This window comes from Corvus hawaiiensis, chromosome 5, assembly GCF_020740725.1.
Source record: "Corvus hawaiiensis isolate bCorHaw1 chromosome 5, bCorHaw1.pri.cur, whole genome shotgun sequence".
NCBI classification, from domain to species: Eukaryota; Metazoa; Chordata; class Aves; order Passeriformes; family Corvidae; genus Corvus; species Corvus hawaiiensis.
Genome location: NC_063217.1, coordinates 15,875,443 through 15,900,645, shown reverse-complemented (window position 1 = coordinate 15,900,645; position 25,203 = coordinate 15,875,443). Strand labels below are relative to the sequence as shown.

Here is a 25,203-nt window from a genome sequence, read left to right as displayed (position 1 = left end):
CTCACGTTGTCCCGCACTGCATGCAATATATTCTAAGGTGCATTTCTAGGTGGTCTGGTAGCTTGTCCTTTCAATTATAAATAAAGCAGCATATGCTTTACCAGTCTGCCGAGACCTTAAAAATGTATTTACTGTGTTTTTGCTTGTGTCATATTGTGTGTTGTTGGATTTTGTGACAGCCAGAGTGTTGTAGGATAACAACATGTAATTAAAGAATGCAGTCAAAGAATGGGAATGGACAGTGATCCTGCTGATGAGAGGACACTGTATACAGAAGGCAGAAGAGGGTGACAAGACAGATTGCCAAAGCAGATGAGAAGGTAAAATACTTAAGCAGTTTAGTATGTATTTGTTGGGTTTTGACCTCCATTCAATCAAGTTGTTCTGGGTATTGTGGAATAATACTTTCTGTGGCTTTGTTTTGCAGGTCAGTGGTGAGGTACAGCAGCAAAGTTCCTTTCTTACTTGCCTTTTTTTCTTGTCCAGAAGGCATGGTGATTTTTTGCTCATTATTTCTTTAATGCACGTGAATAGACAGGTGGTTGAACAGAGAATTTCCTTTCACCACATCTGTAATGGAAATAGGTGATCTTGTGTGTGGGCTACAGAAGCAAGGGAAGATCAGTGTGTTGTTCAGGAGCTGTGCTCAAAGGCAAGAGGGTCAGAATGGCCTCTTGCAAGGAACGGGAGGGTGGAAGCGGAATCAACCTGATGTTCCCAGTAACTCAATGGGGGAAAAAAAAAAGTTAATTGTATAGAGAGAGACCTTGCCTAAAAAGAGGGGGGAGAAATTATCTAAGGAGGCTGGGTGTTTCTTAGTTAAGGACAAGGGCTGTGTCCCAGGTCTGTCTGAGGAAAATATTGTGAAGAGGGGAGTGAAGCTTTGCAATCTGAAGTTGGAAAGGAATAGTCTAGACTATATGAGTGAATGCCTGGATTAGATTCCTTTTCTGTGGACCAAAGTGATCTCCTATTGTGTGGGAATTGGGAAGATCTCCTTGTCTATGAGACTTCCCACTTGTCCTACAGAGTGAGTTTTCTTCCTGCTCTGCACAGACAGGACAGAGCGCATGGGATGAGCAGTGTGTCAGGGCCCTCCCTCTCTGCAATCACCAACTGTGCATGATGGATTCTTCAGCCATCAGCATTCCTGAGCTCTCACCTTGCTCTGCAGTGGAACCAGAGAGAAGCGATGCTGTGGGATTTAGAACAGCAAGAGTGAGCAGAGCCGTAATGGAGGTAGGGACAGTAAAGGGGACCAAAGGTATCCTTGGGTTACCTTATGAAGGAGACCTCTTCAGTGGGAGCCAAATCTGACCCTGGTAGAGGCTATTGGCTTGAGGCTTTGGGGAAGCAACCAAAGCTCCACTCAAGTCAAAGCAAGTATTCTAAAATGTCAATAAACTGAACTTGCCATAAAACTTGCTTTAAGATACTTGGAAGGTTTTTGTCTCTGTTGAGTCTGAAAGGCTTTCCTGGTTTTCTTGGCTTTGTGGGAGATATTCATTAGTGTGACTCATAATTAGGAAAACAAACAAGTTTGAAGTCATTTTAATTCATTCATTTCAGACTAATTGACCTATATTCAGAGAAGTTCTGAACTGTTCAGTGTGAATGTAGTCCATTGACTCTATTTATTACAGATGAACAGGAATGGACCGAAATACTGTTTTATACATGAGAATGAGATAGCAATAAAGTAGTTACTAATTGATCATTGGTATTATCTATGTAATTCTCCCCTGTTGTTCAGAAAAAATCTCCTTTTAGTGCAGTATGAGTGCTTCAGTCATGGTTCTTATTGACTTGTTTGAAGACCTTTCAGAATAGAAGCCTAATATATTATATTATGCATAAAACGACATTAATTTCTGGCATAATTTGATTAATGCTGGAGTTGCACTACAGCTGAACTGGCTCAATAGAATTTTTTGAGTGAAGTGGAAGCATAGCATTCCCAAAGGTTTTACTCCAACTATTTTCCTGTCAGCTAGATTTGAAAAGCTTCCTTGGCAGAAGAATTTGTAATTAATTTATGTTGGTACTTAGTAGACAGACAGCTTATTTTAAAATCTCTATTATTTTTGCTACCCCTTTCTGTAGACCAATTCTAAGAAGCACACTTAGTGATAACCTCATTTTCTTGCCAGAGTAATGAGATATTGAGTGTATATACACAGTACTCTTGCAATTCAGGAGTTAGTGATTATGTTTTCTTAACTGGAGATCCTCAGAGGTACTTAATATTTCTTCACAAATTGCATTGGTAAATTAACAGTTCATCTGGCTAGTTAGATTTACTAGGGCAGATGGCACTTCGCATGTGTGATGAGAGCAGGAAGGAGTCAGCAAAGCAGTGGTGTGATTAGCCGTGTGAATGAGCCTCACAAGGTAAATCTCTTTAACCCCAATGATAAAATGTGTTCTGTGCTAAAGCCGAGGATTACTGGTCCTGTGAAACAACGTGTACTGGTCAAGCCAAGATTTCAGAAGTAATCCAGTTAATTTGAAAATAAAGGACACCACTTTTTATGACACCTTCCTAACACCTTTATATTTGAGACAGAAATCAGCCTCAAGATGGTACTTTGCCAATAATGCAAGAAAGAGTTGTGTGGTGTTACCTGAATTCAATTGTAAATAAAAGCTTATTTGAATGCTAGAGATGAGATGTTCTAGCTAGGGAGGAAAGATGCTTCATAGAAGCAGACCAGAATCCCAGGCGGAATAAAATGTGAGCTGAGCTGTCTTTTCATTGTGCTACAGTGAGCAGTGTTGCCACATGTAGCTCCTGTTTACACAGCACCAGGCACAGGATGTTCCCCCATTTAACCCTTAAGCTCTGCAGTAGTAACTGTGATTGCCATCAACGTGCAGTAAAACCTGTAGAATCGCAACGGTTTGGGTTGGAAGTGACCTTCAAAGATCATCTAGTCCAACCCTCCTGCAATGAGTAGGCAGGTTTTTCACCAAGGCCGGTTTGTACCTACAGATATGTGAGTAACTGCAGGCACTCTCACTTCAGTTCTAACTAAATTTGTTTTTTTTAAATGGGAATATATACAACTTCCACATTTCATTTGAAATTAATAAACTGGGGATACATCTAATCATGTTGGTATTGAAAGCTATTGAAATAATAAATTTGTGGTAAAGACTGGTCAATCACTGTGTGCTGCTTGGTTAGAAAAACACCCTGAAGCATCATGTTACTTCTGAAAAATCATTGCAAAGTAATTTTAGTGAATCTTTATTCAGCAGGGCAGTCTCACATTCTGGAAAATTAAGGGAAAAAATGGACCGTGTAGCAGCCATTGTGTTGTGCGTGAAACCTGTATTGTTCTTACTATTAAATTTAATCAGTCCATGTGGGAACCTTTTGTACCTATTTTCAGGCTTTCTTGTTTATTGTTAAACCTAAAGGTGTTTTACCTTGTGATAAACCACCTTTAAAGTCTAAATTTCAAAAAAAGTTATGAAGTGCTATTTTCTGCATAAGTTTGTCATAGTATATTTAGATTGACTTCTGTAATATTTTTTTTACTCACAGGCTATAAAATATGGAAACAGTATAAATAAAACTGTGAATCAGCAACACTGAGCAATTTAAGCCTATCACAAGCAATCAGAGCAAGTTTTGGGTTGTTTTGGTTTGATTGTTTTAGTATTGTCTCTTCTACTTGGAGATACTCAGAATCTGACTGGCTGTGGCCCTGGGTAGCCTGTGGGGGGTCGATCACTCTGGCCTGAGCTGGAAGGTTGGACTGGATGATCTCAAGGGGAACCTTCTGATCTCAACCATTCTGTTTCTCTTGAGTAGTTACTTTTATATGCATAACTTATGCCTACAGAGGGCCATAAATATTTGTGTGTGTGTGTTTATACACGTATGTAAAACTTAATGTAACATGTTAGCGAATTTTTTTTTTTAATGTTTAACTTATTATGGGATGAGATGCTCAACTAGGAGAATGGGTAAAAGCATTCAATTTTTATTTAACAGGAAAAGCTAATGCTTTTAAGATTTTTCTTGTACCAATTCCCAACAGTAGGAAATGTATCAAAGGACATTTTTGTCAATAATAAAGTCTTGCTTTCTTAAATGCTTCCTGGCAGTGTTTTCACTACTGCACTAAATAATTTACAACAGAAAGTCATTATGATTGTAGGGTAACTTTAGAATAATTCACATTGGAGGGGACCTTCAGACATCATCAAGTCCAACTGTTTTCCAAAGCAAAATGAACCTCGAAGTTAGGAGCAGCCTAGAAATGAGAGGGGGGGCTCTTCTGGTTCCCTTCAGAGCAGCATCAAGGAGAGTGATGCCACAGCATCCTGGGCAGTTGGCTCCTGCATCTGATCACCTGCACACAGTCTGTGCTGCTTCATGCATTGAGGATCACAAAAGCTTTTCTTTATTATTCCATCGTATCACATTCTGATTGAAGCTGGTCAAAGTTTCTCATCAGTGGCTGCTACACAATGCTAAATAGCTGAATCAATATGTAAACAAGAGAGTTGTTTTCTCTCTTTTCCTATATGCTGAAAGCCATCTAGCTGTAAAAAAAAAATTACTGCATTTATTATTTCATGCAGCCATATTTCTTAAATTTACTTATGTAGTATAGATGTCAACAGGAAGAAAAAAATGTCACCTCTGCTGAAGAAGAAAAAATTGTACAACAACCAGTGTGAATTACACTGCTGGGGTTTGTGCAGTTTTGCCTCACCTGGCTTTGTATCTCCTTGTTGCTGAAACTTCCGGAGAAACACAGATGCTGCCTGGGATGGTCTCAATGCAGGGAGGACTTGGCTGGTGCCAGCGTGCGAGATGTTTTAGAGTTGCAGCAGTGGATCAGTTGTGTGTTGCTCATGCAGTGGTGTGTGCCCTTTCTTTCAGCAGTCTCATGACTCCCAAGATGCAGAGCGTGAAAGGAATTGCAGGGATCATAGCTCTTTTGAGCTTCCCAGGTGCTTATTCTGCATATGTTTTGGTTTTATTTCTCTTATTGTGGGATTCAGCCTTATCTTGTACTTTATATATGGTCTTTCCAAATTGAGGTTACCTCAGCATAGAGTCCTTGCTTACTTACTACCAGCACTCTGTGAGTGTTTTGGAATGTACTCCCCAACCAAGGAATGATTTGTGGCTTGGCACTTCAGTGATGCATTAACAGATTTTTATTTTTTAATTGGCAGTCTTGCTAGCTGCAGCTCCCTTGCAGGGACTACCTGCCTTAAAGCAGCAGTTGGTGCTTTGCTGTTGTGTGTTTTCTTTCCATGGATACAGTTTTCTGTGAGGAGCTCCTCAGGATGTCTTCAATCAGTCAAGTCCATGTTCCCACTGTGGGATGTTGAGGAGGGAGAACTAACGGACACTGCTTGCTTAAGAATTTGTTTTCCTGAGCCATGTGTGGGGTGAGAGAGGAGTGAGATCACAGCCCCTGTGAGCTCCCTGAATATACTTCACAAGTGCTACGGTAAATTCTGAGAGGCCTAAAATTTTTGGGAGGAGAGCAGTCAGTTTTCACACCTTCAGGTCCTTTATGGATCCCCAGGTTGGATAACTTACTGGAGGTTTTTATCAACTTCGTTCATTTGCACATGGGAGGCTAAAAACAAGGCACTAGTAGGATGAACTTCAGCTCTGTGGGAGTGTGGGGGGTAGAGTTCCTCCTTGAGCTCTTTGAGGTGTAGAGTGCTCCTTCCTAATGTGCTTTCTCTTCATCAGAGGAGACCAGAAGCTCAGTCAGTTATTTCTCCCAAATGTCCAAACGCTGTTGCTTTTACACAGCCTAGCATGGAGCATGCCCTGGGCCACTGGTGCTTCTCTGAGGCAGAGGGTCTGCAGAGCTGGTGGTGCCTCGCTCCTTCAGGTGCAGGGTGTCACAGCAGTGACCAGGAGCCACAGTTGCCGGCTTAGTTCCCATAGGGTTGCCAAAGCCTTAGTTATGGTAGGCTGGTGATGTCCCAAGAAGGGGATCCATTTGTTGCAGCTGCCAGGGTTTACTGAAGGTGGCACTAGTTGTGTTAAATTCCTACTCTTTTTTTAGAGATTGCTGTATTTTTTTTTTATATTGTGAGTAAGTTAGTATGAGTGTTGGATCGATGCACAGTAAATAGTAACATGTTAGGCTTTCTGATTTGTTTTGGTGGTGTTACGTACTCACTGTTGATCCAGAGATCAAAAAAGAAAATATAAAAATAAAAAGGGGAAAAAAGATTGGGATAATGTTGGCAAGATAATGTCTTCTTTGTACCCTTCAATCAAGAAGTCATCATTGGCATGCTTGTTTTGTGCATTATGTATCTGATGCTCTGTTTATGTCTATATATTTATGCGCTTATGTACTTGGCATAAATGGGAAGCAAAGCTGATAGCCAAAACATTGTCCAAGTAATTGATACATTTGTGATGAACTTTTAATAATGATTTTATGGTGCAGAGGATGACCTCAGCAAAACCTTCACTGTATTTCAGTGGCAACTGATTAATTGATAGACAACCTGGCTATATTCTTGTGAACTCATAAAACGCAGTTGAGGAGAGATGTTGTTAGTAGACAGATTTATGGGGACACTTACATACTTGCCTATGCTGTTGATTTCTGTTCTTAATTTCATCTTGTCTACCTAACGGTAGAATTCATACTGTTCTCTTTCCTCCGCTTTTGTAAATTATGTTGTTTAAAACTGTGGAATATTCTTGCTTATTTTCAGATCTCATCAGAAAACTAGCACAGCAGCAGTTTGGAAATTCACAGGGCGATTATCAAAAGGTAAATTGTCTATGTGTATCTGCATAAAATAATGAAAACTATGACTTTGAAATTCGTGTTTTTTTCTAAACCAGGAATTAGTATTTTAAAACTATATGAACAGGGTACAAACAGGAAATTTTTGAATAACAAGTATGACATTTTCATGAAAAATGTGGGACCAATTACAAAGAAAATTCCACAAACCACTGTTAAGAAACTATTCATAGTTAAGGATGACTTAAAAATTCCAGCTGTAATGTGATTGTTGCACAAAGATTGAAGACACTTTGTATTGAAAAATACTGCTTTTATTTTAAAAACTTAGGGAGAACTATTACTGCTTAGCTCTCATGTAAGCTTCAGCTATTGTTCTCAAAAAGGTGAATTTATATTATAAATATGCTATTTATATATTAGTAAGTAGATGGAATGGAATGTGCATCTGAGTTTTGGGCTGTTCTGGAGCACAGTGTTCCACTTTCAAATCAGGAGCTGAGTTTCTGCAGTAGGAATTTAACTGTGCCCAGGCAATGGACAAGTTGCTTCAAATGAGCGACTTGCTTTTGGTCCCTGCAGTATGGTGTACCTGTCAGGAGGATGAGTGTGGTACTTGCACACAGACACTGAGCTATTGCTGTCAATCAGAATAGCCTTACTGGTGCTTCCATGTCTTCCCAGCAACAAGCCTGTTTCTCCAGTAGCTTGATAAGTTCTGCATGACATCCTGGTGTGGGGGTTATGTGTGTGTTGTTATGCTGCATCAAGTGACTCTTGCTGATCCCACCTGCTTGATGGGGCTCTAGAGAGTGGTGCATCACAGATTGTTCCTGCATACCCAGGGAAGAATGTAAGATAGGGCTTGGATGGGAGAGTCTCAGAACAAAAGTGTTAGACTCTAGGGGGTATCCCTGACCACAAGCAGAGTATTTAGTAACTAGTACATGAGTCATGAGAAATCTGAGACTAGTCCTGTGTAGGGGATGTGATTATAGGGTAGCAGTTAAAATATTAGGAGTTCTTAAGAAGCAGGACAGATACAGGCCAGTATCAGTCCAAATTCTGACCTGAATACGGTACAAAACTCTGAAACAAATTTGGAAAATGAAAATATATCAGGACAAGTAGAGGGTACTTCAGGAGACAGAAACATCAGCCAGAGTCAGCTGTGAAACAGCCAGCGTGACTATAGATGTGCCCCTGGAAGAATTTCCAATGGAGATAGGGAAGTGTGAATACCGCTGAAGGGTGTGGATAAGTAGTTAGAAATGTTTGCCTGTGGTTTTGATCACTCAAATTCAGGGAGAATGAATTCAGACTAGGATGAGTTCAGGAAGTGTCCATTAGGGTGATCTGGGAAACCTGCGGGTCTTCAGAGGAAAATGGAAGAGTTTGTTTAGCTTGGGAAAAGAGTTGATAAAGGGGTGTGATTAGTCTTTTAAAATATATACGGAGAGGAAGCACCAGGAAGAAGGTTCTGCTTCTTGGGCAAAAGATAGTTCTGGCACAGAAGCAAGGGGGCTGGAAATGGACATGTGCAAAGAAGACTTGCTCACACCAAGCACTGAGAATGGCCCTTCAGTAGCAGGAGCAGGAAATCTGCTACTCCTATTTATCCTGTTAAATTTCTACTGTCATTCCTCTGTATCATTTTTTAAACCTATTTGTAGAATGTGTTAGTGACCCAGGAGGCCCTTCCCACTTCTGTGCTGTGTGTCCTAGTGTTCCCAGTTGGACTCTAACCATGAACATCTCCCTGTGCCCTGCCAGGGGCAGCAGTCTGCCGGAACAGTCCAGCAGCTGAGCCGTGCCTGCTCAGGGGAGCCGGCTCGCTGCTGCTGCCATTGCTTTGCTTCTGCTGGGTGGCTGCGTGCTTGAAACATCATGATTCAAAATCATATTTGGTACCAGATTCTTAAGGGAGGGGAAGCATTATCTTTCCATTAATACAGAAGAAAATATGATTTTGAACATTTTAAGTAGTATTGTACAGTAGAGGTTTCAAAAGGATGTGTGTGATGCTGATAAAAAAAATCGATAAAACTTGAAAATTTCTGATTCTCACACATCAGACTTTGGGCTGAGGGGTCTTGCCAGCTTTAGCTCATCTGCTTCTCTTCCAGTTAGGAGAAAGGGGAAAGCACTATCAGCTGTGAACTTGGCATGCAGACATGAAGGGGAAAACACAAGAAATTAATTTTCTACTGTGGAAACAAAGGGGAAATTGAGTTCTTCTGGAATTCTGTCATTGAATATTTAGTTTTCAGTGTTTTTCTGGTTTTACAGATAAGAAGATAGGTAAGAACTGTTAAATAGATTTATTCTGTCTTTCTTGAATGCCTTTTCTTTTTTTCTTTTGAATAATTTAAATGGAACCTCTACGTGGTTAATTAAACGTTGAGGGTGAATATTTTGTGTAATGTGTTAAGATCCCAAAAGTGCTACTGGACCTACTAAAATAAAATAAGCACTGAGAAGAAAAAGTTAGTCAAGATTATCATATCAGTTATGACAGGGGGAATTCATGAAGAAATCACCAAACCACAAAGTAATGCAATCTCTGGCCTTCTGTGAGATATACTGGGAATTATATGAAATAGATGCTCAGTGTGGAGGTAACTGGTCTGTCATTGTTTTAAGATGGAAGGATTTGTTGGACAAATCCTGGATTCCTTTCATTCACCAAGGATACCAGAAAATAGCTGCTATGTGTTTTATTGTAAATATTTTTCCATAATTATTTAATGGTGCTTCTGTGCATTATTTTACTTTCGTGGCTTGTTTGTTATTGTTTCTGTGTTGTTAATTGTTATGGTCTAGTCATGGTTAATTATTCATTATTCATGGGATTTGTTTTCTGTGCATGCTGCCTGTGTATTATACACATTCTCCATTTGTTTTGACTTCCGCAGCCAGAAAATGTTGTCCTGACTCTTCAGGTAACGTCTTATGGTAGATGTACAGCTTTGAAAAGAAACTAACCATGTCTGCACTGCTTCTGTTAAAACATCCATAACCATTTTTAATGTTACTTTAAATACTGTTTTTCCATCTAACCTATCTTAAAATAATGTATGCTGTCATATAATTTTTGAAGTGTTCAGCTAGCTAGAAAAAACCCCAGTAACTCTTCCGCAAAATCCAGCCAAATTCTTCTTTCAAGCATGTAGTTCATATTCTTCAGAAGGAAGCACAGGTTTTAACCAGCAGTTAAAAATAATAATTAAAAGAATAGTTTTCATCCTAGAATTGGTAATTAGGGCAGAAATTTGCAGCTCTACTAATGGTGATAGCTGCTGTATTTGGCTCAGTTGGTAATTAGGGATTGTGAAGAAGGGCATCAGCAAAGCTGGAACTAGAGCATGATTGATATCTTGTGAGAAATTGTAACTTATTTTGCAGGACAGTTACACAGCCTCAATTTCATCCTTTTGGTGCCAAGCTGCCCTTGTGCTGGTGGATCTGTAAAACAGAAGAAGACTCAAAGTACTAGTGTGAGAATTAGTTCTCCTAAGATTGGGAAAGGAAAAGAGAAGAGAGATTTTTCAGGGAAGAAAGACCCCTGGGACGTGCCCACACTGTGCTATCTCTGTGTGCAGACACCTCCCTGGTCCGGTTTCAGCTGGGCTTTGTTTTCAGCAGAGGGAAACAGCGTGGCCAACTCACACCTTGTCCCCTGGGAGCCTCATGTAGGGCTGTGCCAGGGCTGCCTGGCCCAGCTTCTTGGTCCTGGGGCTCTTGCAGTGTGAAAACAAGTCAGGGTATTGCATTGCATCCTTCCCTTTCACTCCTGCCAGCTTTTGAAAGTATCCTTTTAGTTGCTGCTGCTTTGCTGTTTGGCAGCAGAATAAATGTCTTTACCTGAGAGGTCTTAAAATCTGTCTGCTTCTTCATGTTTTCCAGTCCCTAAGCAGTTTTAAATTCAGCAGTTTGGAGAAACCTCTGCCACTGTAATTGATCATCCAGAGAAATACTTCCCTTTGGGGTTCATATGAATTTTTCTACTCTTAACTGAATAAAAAGGAGAAAAAGCTAAGCGTCCTTTTCCCCCGATGAGGTGTTGCTCTAGTTAGCCTTGCTGACATTTGTGGAGCCTTTTTGGAAACAGATGTGAGAAACAGTAAATTTGTGGTCTGAGAGTTCAGATGTGTTCATTTTTAACCTGTCTCCATTGCATTGATTCACATTTACTTCTTGTGAGCCTACTGCTCTCTTAGCACTCACTCTTGTAGTTTGCCTAGCTAATACTCTAGCCAAATAATTATTAGCTATCAGTATCTACAATGTTATGTATCATTTTGTTAGAAAAGTTGTCAATTATTGACAAAATATACCAAGTCCTTAACCTCAGTAACTTAGTAGATGGTTTAGTCTGTAGTTTGATTTTTAATTATTTGCTCTATATTGATTGCAGTTACTGTGTGATACCTGCTATTACCACTATTTTTGTCTGAATTACAGGCCATCTACTATGAAATCGGTTTTATAGTCTCCGCAGCCTTGGGATTGCTATTTATTTTGTTACTGCCTCTTGTGGGACTTTGCTTCTGTATGTGTCGTTGCTGTGACAACTGTGGTGGGGAAATGCATCAAAGACAGAAGAAAAATGCTGACTGTCAGAGGAGCTGTTTTGCAACATTTCTTTTTGTTGCTTCTTTAATAATAAGGCAAGTGTGATAAAGAGAATGATATAAACCTTGGTATAGCACTTATTTTGCAGTGTCATATGACAAATAATATTGTATTAGCCTACAGGTGCAGAAATTATTTTCTTAGACTAAGTAATATTATTGCTTATTAAAGAAAATGTAACTGTATTATAAAAATGCTGCTACTGTTGCTATCCACAGGTCATTACATACATACTTAGGCAGAATGTAGGTGTGAAACAAACAAAAAACTTATGTTTGTATTTGGCAATTGACATTTTTGCCAGTCTCAAAACAGCAGTTGCAGAATGTTACATTAGAGTTGTGAACACGAGAGACTGTGTCCTGTGTTCAGTTCCTATCCCATAGAGAACCTCAGATACCACACACTGCTTTGTTCTTGGTAGTGTTGTAGTGGTAAGAAAAGCAAGTAAGTGACTTCCTTCAGTATTTGTAGTACTCCAGATAATATTACTAGTTCAAAACAATGGGTTTTCTTCTGGGTACTGAGTTGCTTAAACCATGCATGCACTCCTTGTAAATCCTGGAGTTTGCAGACATTTTTGCACTGTTGGTGTTAAGAGCATATTCCTGTGCTGGGTGTGTAATGGGTGATGAGGAACTACAGTCAAGACTTTTTCCTGCTTTCAAAATATGTTGTTTGCTTTCAGGCTTTCTGTTTTCCTTTAGCTGCTTCTTGCTTTCACCTGCCAACTATCCCTATTTTGTGATGATATTAAAAGAAGAAACAAGTCTTTTGATCTATACAGTGACTGTTCAGTCAGATAGGACGTATTTCGTCATTTCACTGTAATCTAAATTATTTTTTTTCTATTACTGTGTGTCATGACAAACAGTGACCTTGCTTATGCTCAAATAGAGGTCAGGCTGGTATCAGATATGGGAATATGCTCTTTTCTCCCAGACATCACTAACAAACATGGCTCTCAAGAATTTGAAGACCTGAAAACTGAATGGTGTATGGTGATAGGTGCATCCCTGCCATGATGACAGGACAAATCTTCATAGTTCAAGGGTACCTTCAAGACAGTAAGTTAGTAAATTACCTCTCAGCATGTTGAAACTGGAGGTAGGTCACAGAGCCTGCCAGCTGTCTCTCCACCACGTTGCAGGATGCTGCTTTCTGGCTATAATGGCTGAGGAATGTTGCCTGTTAGTAGAGAAATTAAGAGATTGTCCCCCTTGTTGGTCTCTTTAACTTGTGCATTTGCTGCCAGCTATCCTTGTGGGATTAAGAATACCCAGCACAGGCAAATGCTTCTTCCCAGGTCATGATTAGCAGATCAGTGATCCCTAGTGATACGCTTTCCAGAACAAAGGAAATTCCCTCTTTAATTTCTTTTTGCTTTTTTTTTTTTTTCTTTTCTGTGAGACATGAAGAGTATCAGATGCTTACCCTAAGGCAGAGGTTGGCCTGAGATCAGTCTGCAGGTTGAGTGGAGATGATGTCATACAACTCCCTGGTTAAGTCTCTAATGCTGTGAGTGATGTGCGTGGCAAGATAGAACTTTACAGGGCTAAAATTATTGATCCCAGACTGACTGAGGGCTCAAATCTCCAGTATGCCACTGTACAAAGGGAGATTTTCCTGCCCTTCCTGGATCTTCTTTCACAAGGGAGGAGAAGATGCCATGCCTGGATCTATTTAAGCCCATGTCAGGTTGCTCACTGCTGTGCTGTAACACAAAAGGACAGTCTTACTGGCAGCTATTTCCCCACAAAAAATACTGGAGGAAGCCTGAGGTTTGCTTAAAACTGTTTCTACATGTCTTGTACTGTACTCAAAAAGCCTCCTTGTGGATTTACCTGCTTTCCCCCAAAGTTCCTATGCAGTTTCAGCTTAGGTGGAAGGTTTACCTGCAGTTCTTCCCAAAATCACACTTCTCAAGGACTGTGCCAGAGCTGAATACATAAGCTGTGACAATAACCAAAAGAGTTTAGTCCTGTGCGAGTAAAATATTTATGGCTACTTGCAGACAGAGCCAAAAGAACGAAAACTTGAATGATGTCCACCAATACAGGGTTACACTGAGATGTGCAATGAAATTACTAAGGCGGGTCCTGTCATTGTTTGGGTATAATTTCAAGTTCATGCAGCACAGGAGGCCACCTTTGGGAGTAGGTCTCCCAAACCCCTGCCAAGTGACTGGAATGTCACAGACTCCTTCACCCAGAGCTGTGCTGCTTCAGAAGATGCATTTAGCAAGGCTGGCATCCCTCAGAGTACTGTGAACCCACGCCTCTGCCAGCAGAGCTTTGCTTTACAGGCACTCCTGTGGAATGTACATGTAGACAGCTGCTGGAGGGACTGGTAAGGATTTCTAAGGGGATGGACTTCTTTAGGGTTACCATCTAAGTGTATGTTCTCCATCTTTTCTCTCTCTATTGCAGTGCCAGACGTTCTGGGATTCTCTCATTGAGCCTTTTTTTTTTTTCCTTTTTCTTTATTTTTCTAATTTTTTTTTTCAGTCCTTGATACAGAGAAATGGTTCCAAACTGTCTTTCCTTGGCTGGGAAAGACAGGTTAAATGCACAGTGGAGAGTATTAGTAGGGGAAAGACTCTGATTGTAGAGCTTGCAATAGACTGTGTATCTAGGCAACAGCTCTAGAAAACTCTAGTAACATGGGGATGGTTTTTCTTGTGTGTCAGGATGCAGGTTCACACCGACGTATATATGCTGTTAATGTAGATTTTGGAATATTTCAGCTAGTAGATTTTAATTACGATGAACATTTCTTCTCACTTTACCACTGATGTAGTGCTCTGGTAATTAGAATGAGGTTTTAGACTCAGCTTACTGGAGTGATGTGTAAAGGAAATGTAAGTTTGGGGTTTTTGCTTTCAATTTAAAAAAAACCTCATCCAGATCTGCTTTCTGCAGGTGGGGCTTAAGGTGAGAAGTATGCTTTCCTCACGGAGGGGTATAAGAAAGAAGTCAGAAAACCTGTGATTACATATGCAGTTGTTTATCTTAATAGGCCTTTAGGGTGTCATTTTCTGTTTGAAATACTTCTTTATAGATTGAGTCAAAAATGCAGTGGTTTTGGTAGTTCACAGCTTTTATATATAAACGTTTTCTTACAAAGTAAGGTTCTATTGCTAAATATCAGGGGATGTAGAAATAGCCTATCAAATACATAGCTAAGCAGATTTGATATTCCAGACTTATCATGGAAACAATTATATGCTTTTCTTCAAATGTTAACTGAAAGTTTAGGGACAGAGGCTTGCTATGACATCTTACTTGCTAGTCATCTGCAAGCTTAGGCAAACATGTTTTCTCTGGGAAAGAAATGTAATTTCATTGGTTCTGTACATTATAAAGGCAAGGGAGGAACGTTTGATTTTTAAGAAAGCATATATTGCAATACCAAATTTTCTGGTAATAGAAAATGTCCTGGCTATTGAATAGAAGAATACGTAGTCAGTTTTCTGTGCCTCCAAGAGAGCTTGTGTTATAACCTCTTTCTTGAGGTGATGGATGTTAGGGAAAGCCAACTCTGGAGGAACAGAATGGTGTTTGGCATCTTGGCAAGTGCCATCAGGCTTCAAATTTGTCCTCTTGGCTTTGTAGGATTGGTAATACATGTTGTTCAGAACCTGGAAATCAACATTATCTAAAAGAATTGGTGGAAAAGTTGAAACAGAAATCTCTGTCCCATTATCTTCTTAAATTCATTATCTGGTAGCGAGGAAGGGAGTATTCTTTTAATATGCGAATCAGCTCAGGGTTTCTATTCTGTGACTTGAAATTTTTTGCGAGCTCAGCTAAAGGAAAAGCTTGGGTTCCCCCCACAACTGGTTTAGTAACATTTATATCCATCTGTGAAACCTGACAGGAATCTTGAGTGTGGAATATTGGACTCCTGAAGAATTGTTTTAACAATTTGCTTAACCTGTTAAAGAAAAGGCATCTCCTTCTTATTCTGCTGTACGACTTTCTCCTCATAGCAGCTTATTGAATGTTGGCTCAAGGCTCAGTTACATAATAAATAGGTTTTTCCTCTCATGTTGTGTATTTGTTTAGTTACATCCTGAGTATAGTCACAATTGTTCTGAGTACCTTGGCTGCTTGAAGTATCTCCACTATCTTGTTTCCTCCCACTCCTTCCATTTAGGATGCTGAAGAGAAAGATGGTTGTGCTGAGCTCTTACAAAGTACTGTTTTGTTAGCTTCCAGTTGACCTTTCTGATCTCTGAGCATAACATTGAAAGGACATAAAAACACTCTCTGTCTAAAGAAGGAGGATGTGGTTATTAGCTCTGAGCCTCAGCAATATGCAAATGTTTGCTTTTCCTGATAGCTTGAGATAGTTTGTCTTCTAATTAACAAAGAAAAGCTAGAAGAGTTTTGGTAGTAATTGCCATCACAGTAGAGTGAAAAGAAATAATATATTGCCTATGTCCAAAATTAAACTACTTGCTATGCTTGTCATAGAATTATAGAATGGTTTGAACTGAAGGTTACTCAGTTCCTTGGTATTTAGGCATTCTCAGTTCTCGTTCCTCGGGAGGTAGCTGATAATAGGGGCTGCTTGAGTGTTGGTCATAGTAGAAATAAAACTATGCCATTTGCTGTAGGTTAAGTAGGAGGATATATCTGTGTGTCCCTTTGTTCCATAGTGACTTCAAGGGAGGTTAATTAGTAGTCAGTTTTGAAGATATAGCTGTGAAATTTTGGGTAGAGAAGCAACCTCTTTATGTCAAACTCTGTCATCCTGTCATGCATATTTTTGTATATTGAGAAAAATGTTAGTAAAGGAATCCTAATAGACCCGACCTGTAGCATGTAGTCTTGCCATCTCTCCCTGTAACCTGCTTTAAAATTAGACTTTTCCTTCAGAGACTATTTTTTAGAGCAACAAATTCTTGTACTTGAGACCAGTTTTACCAGGAGAACAAGCCTTTACATTGTTTGGAAAAGCTAAAGTAGGAAAAGCAAAATAAAGATGAAGGTTTAGTTTTGAGAGGAGCATCATAAATCAGGGTGTTTGCTTCTGTCTTGCCAGGATACACAAGTAATGTTATTTTAGGTTGGCTCTCCATCATTTCATTTATGTGGCTGTATTATGGCTTCCTTTGAATGAATATTCTTTGGAGCAAGAGTTATACTTATCATGTATCTTTTTCCCCATAGACAGCCTGGTTTAGGTTTTCCTTAAGTCTTATTTAAAAATACTAGTATCTAAGTCTTCTTGACACCCCAACTTAGGAAATCTGATAGTCAGGCAGGAGTACGGTACCATTTGTGTTAGTGATTCCCTTCTCCTGTGTTTGGATGTCCATAATGGCCTTTCAGGGTACTGCCTCTCTAGTATTGAGCTGGTGAATTGCAATACAAAGTAAGAGACTGAACAAATGTGCCAACCAGAAATTGCCTGTAAAGCACCTGACTGCGGCCTCAAGGCAGTGTCCACCCTTGAGGGATAAATCCTGCCTGTGGTGACTGGATCTCAGATTTCTACTGGTTAAATCTCAGAGTTAGGGCTTAGCCCATCAGATGGGTTTGTAGTCAGCCTGATTTTCAGGCTATTACCACTCTGGTGGTTACTCTTGTCTTTTCTGGTACTTGTCTGCAAGGTTAGCTGTTGTGAATGTGAGATGTTTAAGAACAAAATTCATCCTTCTCTTTAAGTCTGTTTTACACCAAATCTAAACAAAAAGGTAAGGTTCATGTATGATAAGAGAGCTTTGAAGTCTCTTATGGGACCTTTAATTGTCTTTTTACTTACTGTTTGTGCAGATCTGTCGTGCCATAATGAGAACTTTATGGTAAGGGGTGATCAAATACAAAATAATCATCATTAGTGCTGACAGGAAGTCTAGCTCACTTTCCACCTTTTGTTTCAGTAGCAGGAAATGCTTATTACTTTAGCATTAATAGGGACTACTTGTGTGCTTTTGAAAGATCCATGAAGTTACGTAAATAAATTGTGCTATTATGAATAAATCTTGCTGAAGTTATCAAATGAAAAATACTGCTTTTCACAGTTAACTTAGAAGCATTTGTCAAGGTTAATGATACTTGTAAAAGAGCCTAATGTTTCTAAGTCTCATACAATTTACCTAGGCTATACACATTTTCTGACAGTACCCATGCAAATGGATTAGTAGCTGTGCATTAATAACTTCAGAAGACTTTGGGTAAACATCACTTTTCCTTTGTTTTTTCTGAATTAGTAGTACAATATTGGCCCTTCTGGCTTAGTCTGCCTCATGGTGTATGTGAGAGCCTGTACTAAGAAAAAGAGAATGTGTAAATTTCTGGAGACCTTTCTTTCTTCTGATAATGTTGAAGTTTTTCTGGCTATAATTTTTTGATTCTGTTTTATGTTAGAATGTGCACTTACATTAACAAATATCTGTTATGTATGTTTTTTGTAGTGTTGGAGTGCTCTGTGCATATGCTGCCAACCAGCATTTAACTAACCAAGTCCGAGGAGCAAAGAAACTGGTTAACAGTAATTTTAAAGATCTGAAAATTTTCCTTAACGACACTCCAGCGGTAAAGAATTTTTCTTTATGGGGAATGAGGGTGGGAGGGAAGAGGTGTAAATAAGAAATATTGCAGAAAATTATTCTTTCTTTCTGTTTAATATAAATCACACCTAGAGCATTTTGTTTATTCTTTGTGTGTCGGTCTCACTAAGTAAAATAAATGGTGCAAGGTAAGATGTTTTCACACAGCAGTAAGTGCTTGGGAGTTACCCTGATGGATCAGCATTCCTTGAACAACTTCAGAGCTGTAATTTGGTACTGTGCTGCTGTGATGCTTGTAGGCCCTTTTCCTCCTGCTGAACTAGTGTAGATCACAAGCAGAAGATAAATAATTTGGAAAAATAAGGTTTTGAAAGGGGAACATAAAAAAAAATGAATTACATGAAAACTTGGATTCCTTGTTGCTCTTTCCTGTTTCCTTTTATTTTGGGCATACTTCTGTGTGCTCTGGGACAGAGCCACAATAACTTATTTGCCAGGAATATTTTTGACTGTTTTTTGTAAACCTGAGTCACACTGTACTGAACAGGAAAAATTCTTTTCTTTCAAATTTTCCTTAAGAATCCCATAAACAGTCCTCTGCATATCTTGTTTTGTGTTTGGGGGGGAAAAAAAAAAAAAAAAAAGAAATGCTAGTTAGGAAGATTTGTAGACAATGTGCAATTTCAATTCTTAGTGAATTTGTAGGGGGACAAAAAGTTCTGACAGTTCTATTAGCTTGAATTTCATTAGTTTTAATTATTTGAATTTAATTTTATTAATCTGTTTTAGTTTCACATGACTGATAAATTAACAATAGATGGAATTCATGCAGTTATGTGGAATCCACAAGTGTGGTAGCATCTCAGTCACAGTAACTCTGGCTGCTTTTCTGCTAACCAGGGCTGTGTGAGAACAGGAAACATCTGGGGGATACCATAAAATGTTTTCCTATCTGGAGTTGTTCCCCAAACTTGTTTGCGCATGGTGTTGTGCCAGATGGGTGATGGAGGTGTATGGCAAGAAGTGGAGGTCATGCCAATAATCCCTCTTGAAGCAGGGCTTTTGGTCAGTCTGGAGCTGATGCTGGGGTCAATTCAGTCACATCAGAGAACACCAGAGTCCCCTTGACAGTGTGCTGGGTGCTGACAATCAGGAACATCAGAAGAGAAAAATCTGTTATGTAGAAGTAACCACCTTAACAGAGAAAAAAGCGGACAATAGCTCAAATGTTAATAAAACCACTGAATGACTAAATTTAAAAGTGTCAGGACTTGAATACTTTTGCCAGAGGTTAGTCAAAGTCTCACTAAGTAGTTTTTTAGTTTCAGCGTGGAATTAGTACCTTTTCTTTTTTAGACATGGTGCTGATGCAGTCATCAGCTGTATCTCCTGAGTCATTTTGCCAGACAAGGTGCATGAGTATCATATATACACACACATTTGTAAGAATTTCTTGAAAGGAGAAGAATTTCAATTTTTTGAAGAAAGTTCTAGTATCCAACTAATAGGCTATAATGCTCTGAAATTCAAACTGATGTCCTTGACTCACTGGTATGAGGTGTGTACAGCATGTAAGAGGATTTGAAAAAGAAGTCCTGTGTTAAGAGTTCATGTTACAGGAGATTTAGAGACCCTGAGTATTGAGCTATAACACTATTAGTTATACAGAATCGCCTTTTGTCTGTGACATTGTTGGAGACAATGCTAAACCTGTAGCCCTGCAAAATTTTAGTCCTTTGGTTAACCTAGGTAGACCAAAAAAATAAATAAGCAAAAATATACCTACAGCCTTCTTAGAAAGAAACTCACTTTTTTTTCTCCTGTTTTAGAAAAAGGGGTCCACTTCATACTTTGTAATTTAATTAGATTCACTGGTGTATGATCAATAGGTTGTTTTGAGGGTGGATTTTTTGCCTTCTTTTCTTTATTTCACAGAAAGTTTGAGACTGCAAGCCAGCTACACTTTGGTACACATTTGAATCATGCTTAAAATTGGAAATCCGTATGTCCAAGCATGTTAACCTTTACATCACTTTAACTCAGCTGGGGTAAAATTCATAGTGCATTATTTTAACCAAGCAGAAATCAATAAGGTTATTTAATGTCTTTTCAAAATTAGTATAGATTTCCACTTGGGATTGTTTTTTATTAGCCTTTTCTCCAAACCCAGGATTTGGTGGTAACTGAGTTGCTGGTTTATATTGTTATGGTGTCTCGGTAGAGCTCAAGGCCAAATCCACTTGGGAGTAAGGAAAACCATTTGTATTAAGACAGAGCAGCTGACTCCTTTCCACAAGAGAAGCTCTGAGAGGCTGCCCAAATACAAATCAGTCTGGTTGGTGAATTGTTTCAAAATTGCCACCACATCAATGCTGTGTCTTTCCATGAAGGAGGAACTAATGCCACGAGAAAATCAAGTAACAGAGTTGAAGACGTGGAAAACCTTCTTGGCCTGATTGACTTGAAGCATTCATAAGGCCGCAGTTCCTGCTACTTAATATTTTTGAGCTGAATCATTTGCCACAGAGATATTCCAATTAAGTAGATGTCCCATTTAGACACTTTTTTTAATGTGCAGTTCTACTAAGCAAATAAAATACTTAGTTGAAAACAGAAGGCCAGTGTTTGGAGAGGTTGCACAAATATTTTGATTGTTTCAAAGTGACAATTTGACACATTGAAAAGCATTACTTCTTTTTTCAATTCTTTTAATAGTTTTTTTTAATCATCTTCTTCTCAGCAAATTGACTACTTGGTGAGCCAGTACAACACTACTAAGGATAAAGCACTCTCTGACCTAAATAGTAAGTACTTTTATTTAAAGGGGGTTAGCAATGTGTATTTAAAAGCTTCAGTAAGATGATGTAATTAGCTCATAGTGCAAAGCAAAACTTTATTTATGAGAATACAGTTTTCAAATGGAAGTGCTATTCTCAGTGATAAGTGAGACTAAAATCCTTTTCACATACAGTGTCTCAGAGATGGTATAATGTGTAGTATTTCCCAAAATAAATGTATTTTATTGAATTATTATGCAATAATCCAGGCTAATATTTTATTTTCCTTTTAATTGGTCAGTAATCACTAATACTTAAAGCATTGGTTGAAATATTTTTCCTCAGTTTTTAAATTGGAGCCAAATATCAAGGAACAGAGCTACTAGCAGTTGTGATAGTTCCAGTGAGAGAGATCTCTGTGTATTTTTCTTGTTCTACCTTTGTCCTCTGTTTAGCTAGGAGTTGAGGTATAAGCTTATCTTCTTTCTAAAGCTGCTTAATGTATTTGCCATTTCAGAATGAGCAGCTGAAGAGCAGGAGATAAAACTTGTAGTAGAACTGCTGCACTTTCCCCTTCAGCACAGTTACAGTATGAGGCATCACTTTTAAAGCTCTCAGTAAACAAAAACAACCAGAAAACGCATTTCTGTTTTTTTAAATTTAAGATTCACTTTCCAAAATTCCCAATAGAATGGGCTGGCCATGGTCAGTACACATTATGATTCAAGGTGCATTGTTAGCAGTTGGTAATAAATGCATACAGGTTTGCATTGATGAAATGAGGGATTGTTTCTGGGCTCAAACTGTGCAACTGTGGCATTGTGCCACTTACAATAAATTGAATTCTATGCCCAGAATCTCTGCTTCTGTGTAGGTTTAAAATGTATTTTAAAGGTAGTTTTCAATGCAGCCAACTTGGCATACCCAAAGGTTAGTTAATGTGTCTTATCTGTGTGAGGCTTTATTGCACACTGAATATGCTTGTGAAAGTAGTAGTAGCAGTAGTTAAGTAGTCTTCCTACTTAGTTCTCAGGAGGAACAATCTGGTCTAAAAAAATAGATGTAATCTTTAAGTCTGTGATAACAATAACAATAATAATAAAAAATTGATATTTGCATTTCAAGTATTAGCTTGAACCTTCTTAGCCACTCCAAATGGAAATTTCAAATTAAATGTTTATTTGTTCTCAAGGCCAATTTATGATGTTAGTTAACAGAACCTAGGGGGATCTGTTATGAGAGTAATCAACAAATAAAGATAGCTTTTATTTTCTTGAAATACCAGGATTAAGTGTGTGACACCTGGGGTGCTTTTTCTAAGGGATTTTCTAAGGATTTTTTTTCTAAGGGAATCAACAGTAGCAGAAACCTCTAGAGAACTGTAGATGAGTTCAGTTTGCCCACCCTAAGGAAATGCTGAAAAGTGTTTTCTGCTTGGTAAAAATTCTAATCCCAAGCCAGACATGATAGTGCTGACAGTAAGGGATGCTTTTGTACCATGCAATATTCCCATCTCATCAAAAGGAAAACAACTGAAAAATCAGTTTACTGTGATCTGAAAATGGAGAGGACCTGGTGATCACCTAAAGGATGCGTCACATAAAAATGTTTCAGCCAAATCTGCTCAGTGTTCCTCTGTTGCTTTGCTGAACTAAGGTTTATTTCTGTTTGTGGGCAGTGAGACTGGAGGGTTTGGAGGCAGGGGTAGCTGTGTCTGTGAGTATCTGTGCTGGATGGACTGCATGAGGGTGCAGGGGCTGGGGATGTGGACTTAACATGCTTAAGGGATTTCAGCAGAGCTAACTGGCAGGTCTGGCTTGTGGGTGACCTTGATGTTGCTGGATACACGAGGAACAGGAGAAGGGAAAAGAACCCATTCTTTAGTTTCTCTTGCGCTATGAAAACACAGCGTATAGTGAAAGAGTATGGCACAAAATTCCTGTCCAGATGCTGGACCTCTTTAAGATAAATTGTGGAAAAATCCTATTCCCAAAAAAGTAGTAAATGTAGTGAAATATATATTGTGGAGTTTGTTGAAACTCTTGTGTGTCTTTACCTGCGTGGTCAAGTGTTGCTGAATATTTTCCACCATATTTTGATTTACTACTTTCATTTATAGGCCTATAGCTAGCTAAAGCAGAACTGCATCCCTGCATTACCTTCTGTCACTTTAAGTTCTGACTGTCAGGCCTTAGAAAAATTTCAATAATATATGTATATTTATATATGTATATTTCTTCATATGTGTATATATATATGAAATTGTATGTATAAACATACATATATGTATGTATACAGTATATGTATTTGTTAAGTAAGAGTCTGACAGCATGTAGTTTGAGACAGTTTAAATTGAACCATGTATAATGTGGGGGTTTTTTTATCTCTCCATACTACAGATGTTGGACCTGTGCTTGGAACCAGAGTTCAAGAACAGCTGGGAAAAGAAGTACGTCCTGCACTCGATGCAGCTCTGACAATGGCAGGAGGTAAAGGTGTACATGTTGTTGTATAACGTTCTGTTGCCATGGTAAAACAGGCACAGCATGGAATAGCTTTATGCATGAGTCAACTTACCATTTTTCTACATGCCTTGATGTTTCTTTGAAACTGAGGATTTCAGACATCTTAAGATTCATAAATACCTTTAAAAACTAAATCAAAATTTACATGCTATTGTTGATACTTAGTTTTGGCAGTCATTGAAAAGAGATGAAATTTGAATTTCCTGCTCGAGGTTGCTGTCCCTTTCTGTTGAATAATAAGGGATGCTAGGAAAACTGTCCTTTCAGAGCTACATAATTACTGTAGCCATAACTATTTACAGATTAGTGTTCGACAGGTCAGGGATTTTCTTCTGTACACTGCCAAGATTATTACGAGGCTGCTAACCAGCATTTCTTCATTGTATCTTTGAGTTTGGCATTACTCATTCTTAGTTCTCTCTCCCTTTGAAGAAAATATTCCTTTACTATTTTTCCATTTAAGGCTTCTTTTTTCAGGAATCAGGTACAGCTTACAGAGCAAAGGGAACACACCCATGAACTTGAGTCACTTTGGTTTTGGTTTTTTTTTTCACCCATGAATTCCTTCTCATTCACTTGTCATCGTTCTCCTTTTTTTTTTGCTTTATTTCTCTTATTTGTCTTGAAGTCAAAGTGGAAAGGGCTATCAAAGGTAAAAACCATGATAAAACCTTGTGTGGTGTGAAGTGCACTTTATTTTAGTAACTTTGTGTATTTTTAGTAGTGTCTGTGTGGTTCTTCGTCTACTAAACACCTGTTCAGTGTTTGGGGTACTTTTCATTTCCTTTTGTTTGTTTGGTGTGATTGGGACAGAATCTAAAGCCAGATGCTCATTAATGCTTGCCTGATGCAACATGATCTCCTTACCTTTCATCCTGCAGCTATATGATTTAGGAGTTGAATTATAAGCAAAATACTGAAAATCCAATTTGATGGATATGGGCTTTTAGTTTCTAATGACCAAATGTTAAAGTTCTTTACTGAAACTGCTGAGGAAGGAGAGATGGGGAAAGGGTAGAAAAGTAGGAAGTGGATGAAATCTCAGTAAAAGTAACAACCTGAGCACATTAATTCTTTGTAGGAAAGCACAAGTGATGTGTTCTTATGTGCAATAAAACACATGTAATAAAGTACATATTCTGTACTAGAGGGTTTTTCTGGGAGGGAGGCAGTAATTAAATCAGTATTGTTAAGAAGATCGTATCATTTATGCATATACCCTTTCTCTTCATATGTGTATCTCTAGGCTGCTTTCTAACAAAAGCATTTTTTAAAAAATTTCATATCCTTGCAGCCATCAGAGAAACGAAGGAAGCTCTGGAAAATGTGAGTGTCTCTGTAGAGGTTTTGCAGGAGGGAACAGAGAGACTTCATGCCAACTTGACAGATGTTAAAATGCACCTAAGCAACACCCTCAGTGACTCTGCATGCAATGCAGCTCAGGCTGCTTCAACTTGCAATATCATCAGGAATTCATTAAGTCAACTGAACATCAACGCCAATTTTAGTGGGGTAAGATCTTTTAATAATATTTTTCGGACTCTTAGAGTGTGATTGCCTTGAATAAGCCCATTAGTATTTCTGCAACTCAGTGGCTTGGTGTGTGCTGTCACTTCTGAGATAAGTGACCTTCCCTTTTTCTGTGTTTCTGGGTAATTCCAGTCACTGTTTTCATCTTCTGTGTAGAAAAGGATAAAATGTGTGTGTCTTGGGGTGACTAAATTTGTTCCGGTTTGGCCAAATTTAGAAATACATCCTCTGAGAGGAGGCAGGTTACAACCACACACAGGAAAACGATAATGATGCTAAATAATAAAACCTCTCGCTCTGCTGAGAGAAACCTGGGAAAATTTCAGAGTCCTTCCGTAGATGTCTCTCTCCCCCTCCTTGGAGCTGGGACGGTGTGGTGGACCCACCTCGAGGGCCAAGGCCTTGGTGGAAAATCCTCCAGATATATTCTGATGTTGAAACAGTCCAGCAGAGAAAAAAAA

At 38.8% G+C, this 25,203-nt stretch overlaps 1 protein-coding gene across 18 annotated transcripts in view; it reads left to right on the top strand.

The window, feature by feature from the left end:
* The window catches only part of PROM1 (prominin 1), a 63,458-nt gene that overhangs the window by 17,605 nt on the left and 20,650 nt on the right, over positions 1–25,203 (top strand). For 10 of the 18 annotated variants that reach the window (XM_048303149.1, XM_048303154.1, XM_048303152.1 and 7 more), the window contains exons 3-10: positions 6,721–6,779; positions 9,671–9,697; positions 11,220–11,425; positions 17,815–17,935; positions 20,651–20,714; positions 23,087–23,176; positions 23,841–23,864; positions 24,507–24,724. In XM_048303149.1, the coding sequence (XP_048159106.1) occupies positions 6,721–6,779; positions 9,671–9,697; positions 11,220–11,425; positions 17,815–17,935; positions 20,651–20,714; positions 23,087–23,176; positions 23,841–23,864; positions 24,507–24,724 (809 nt within the window). The remainder of the gene's footprint in view (positions 1–6,720; positions 6,780–9,670; positions 9,698–11,219; positions 11,426–17,814; positions 17,936–20,650; positions 20,715–23,086; positions 23,177–23,840; positions 23,865–24,506; positions 24,725–25,203) is intronic. The other 8 variants (XM_048303156.1, XM_048303163.1, XM_048303162.1 and 5 more) reach the window with 3 other exon arrangements.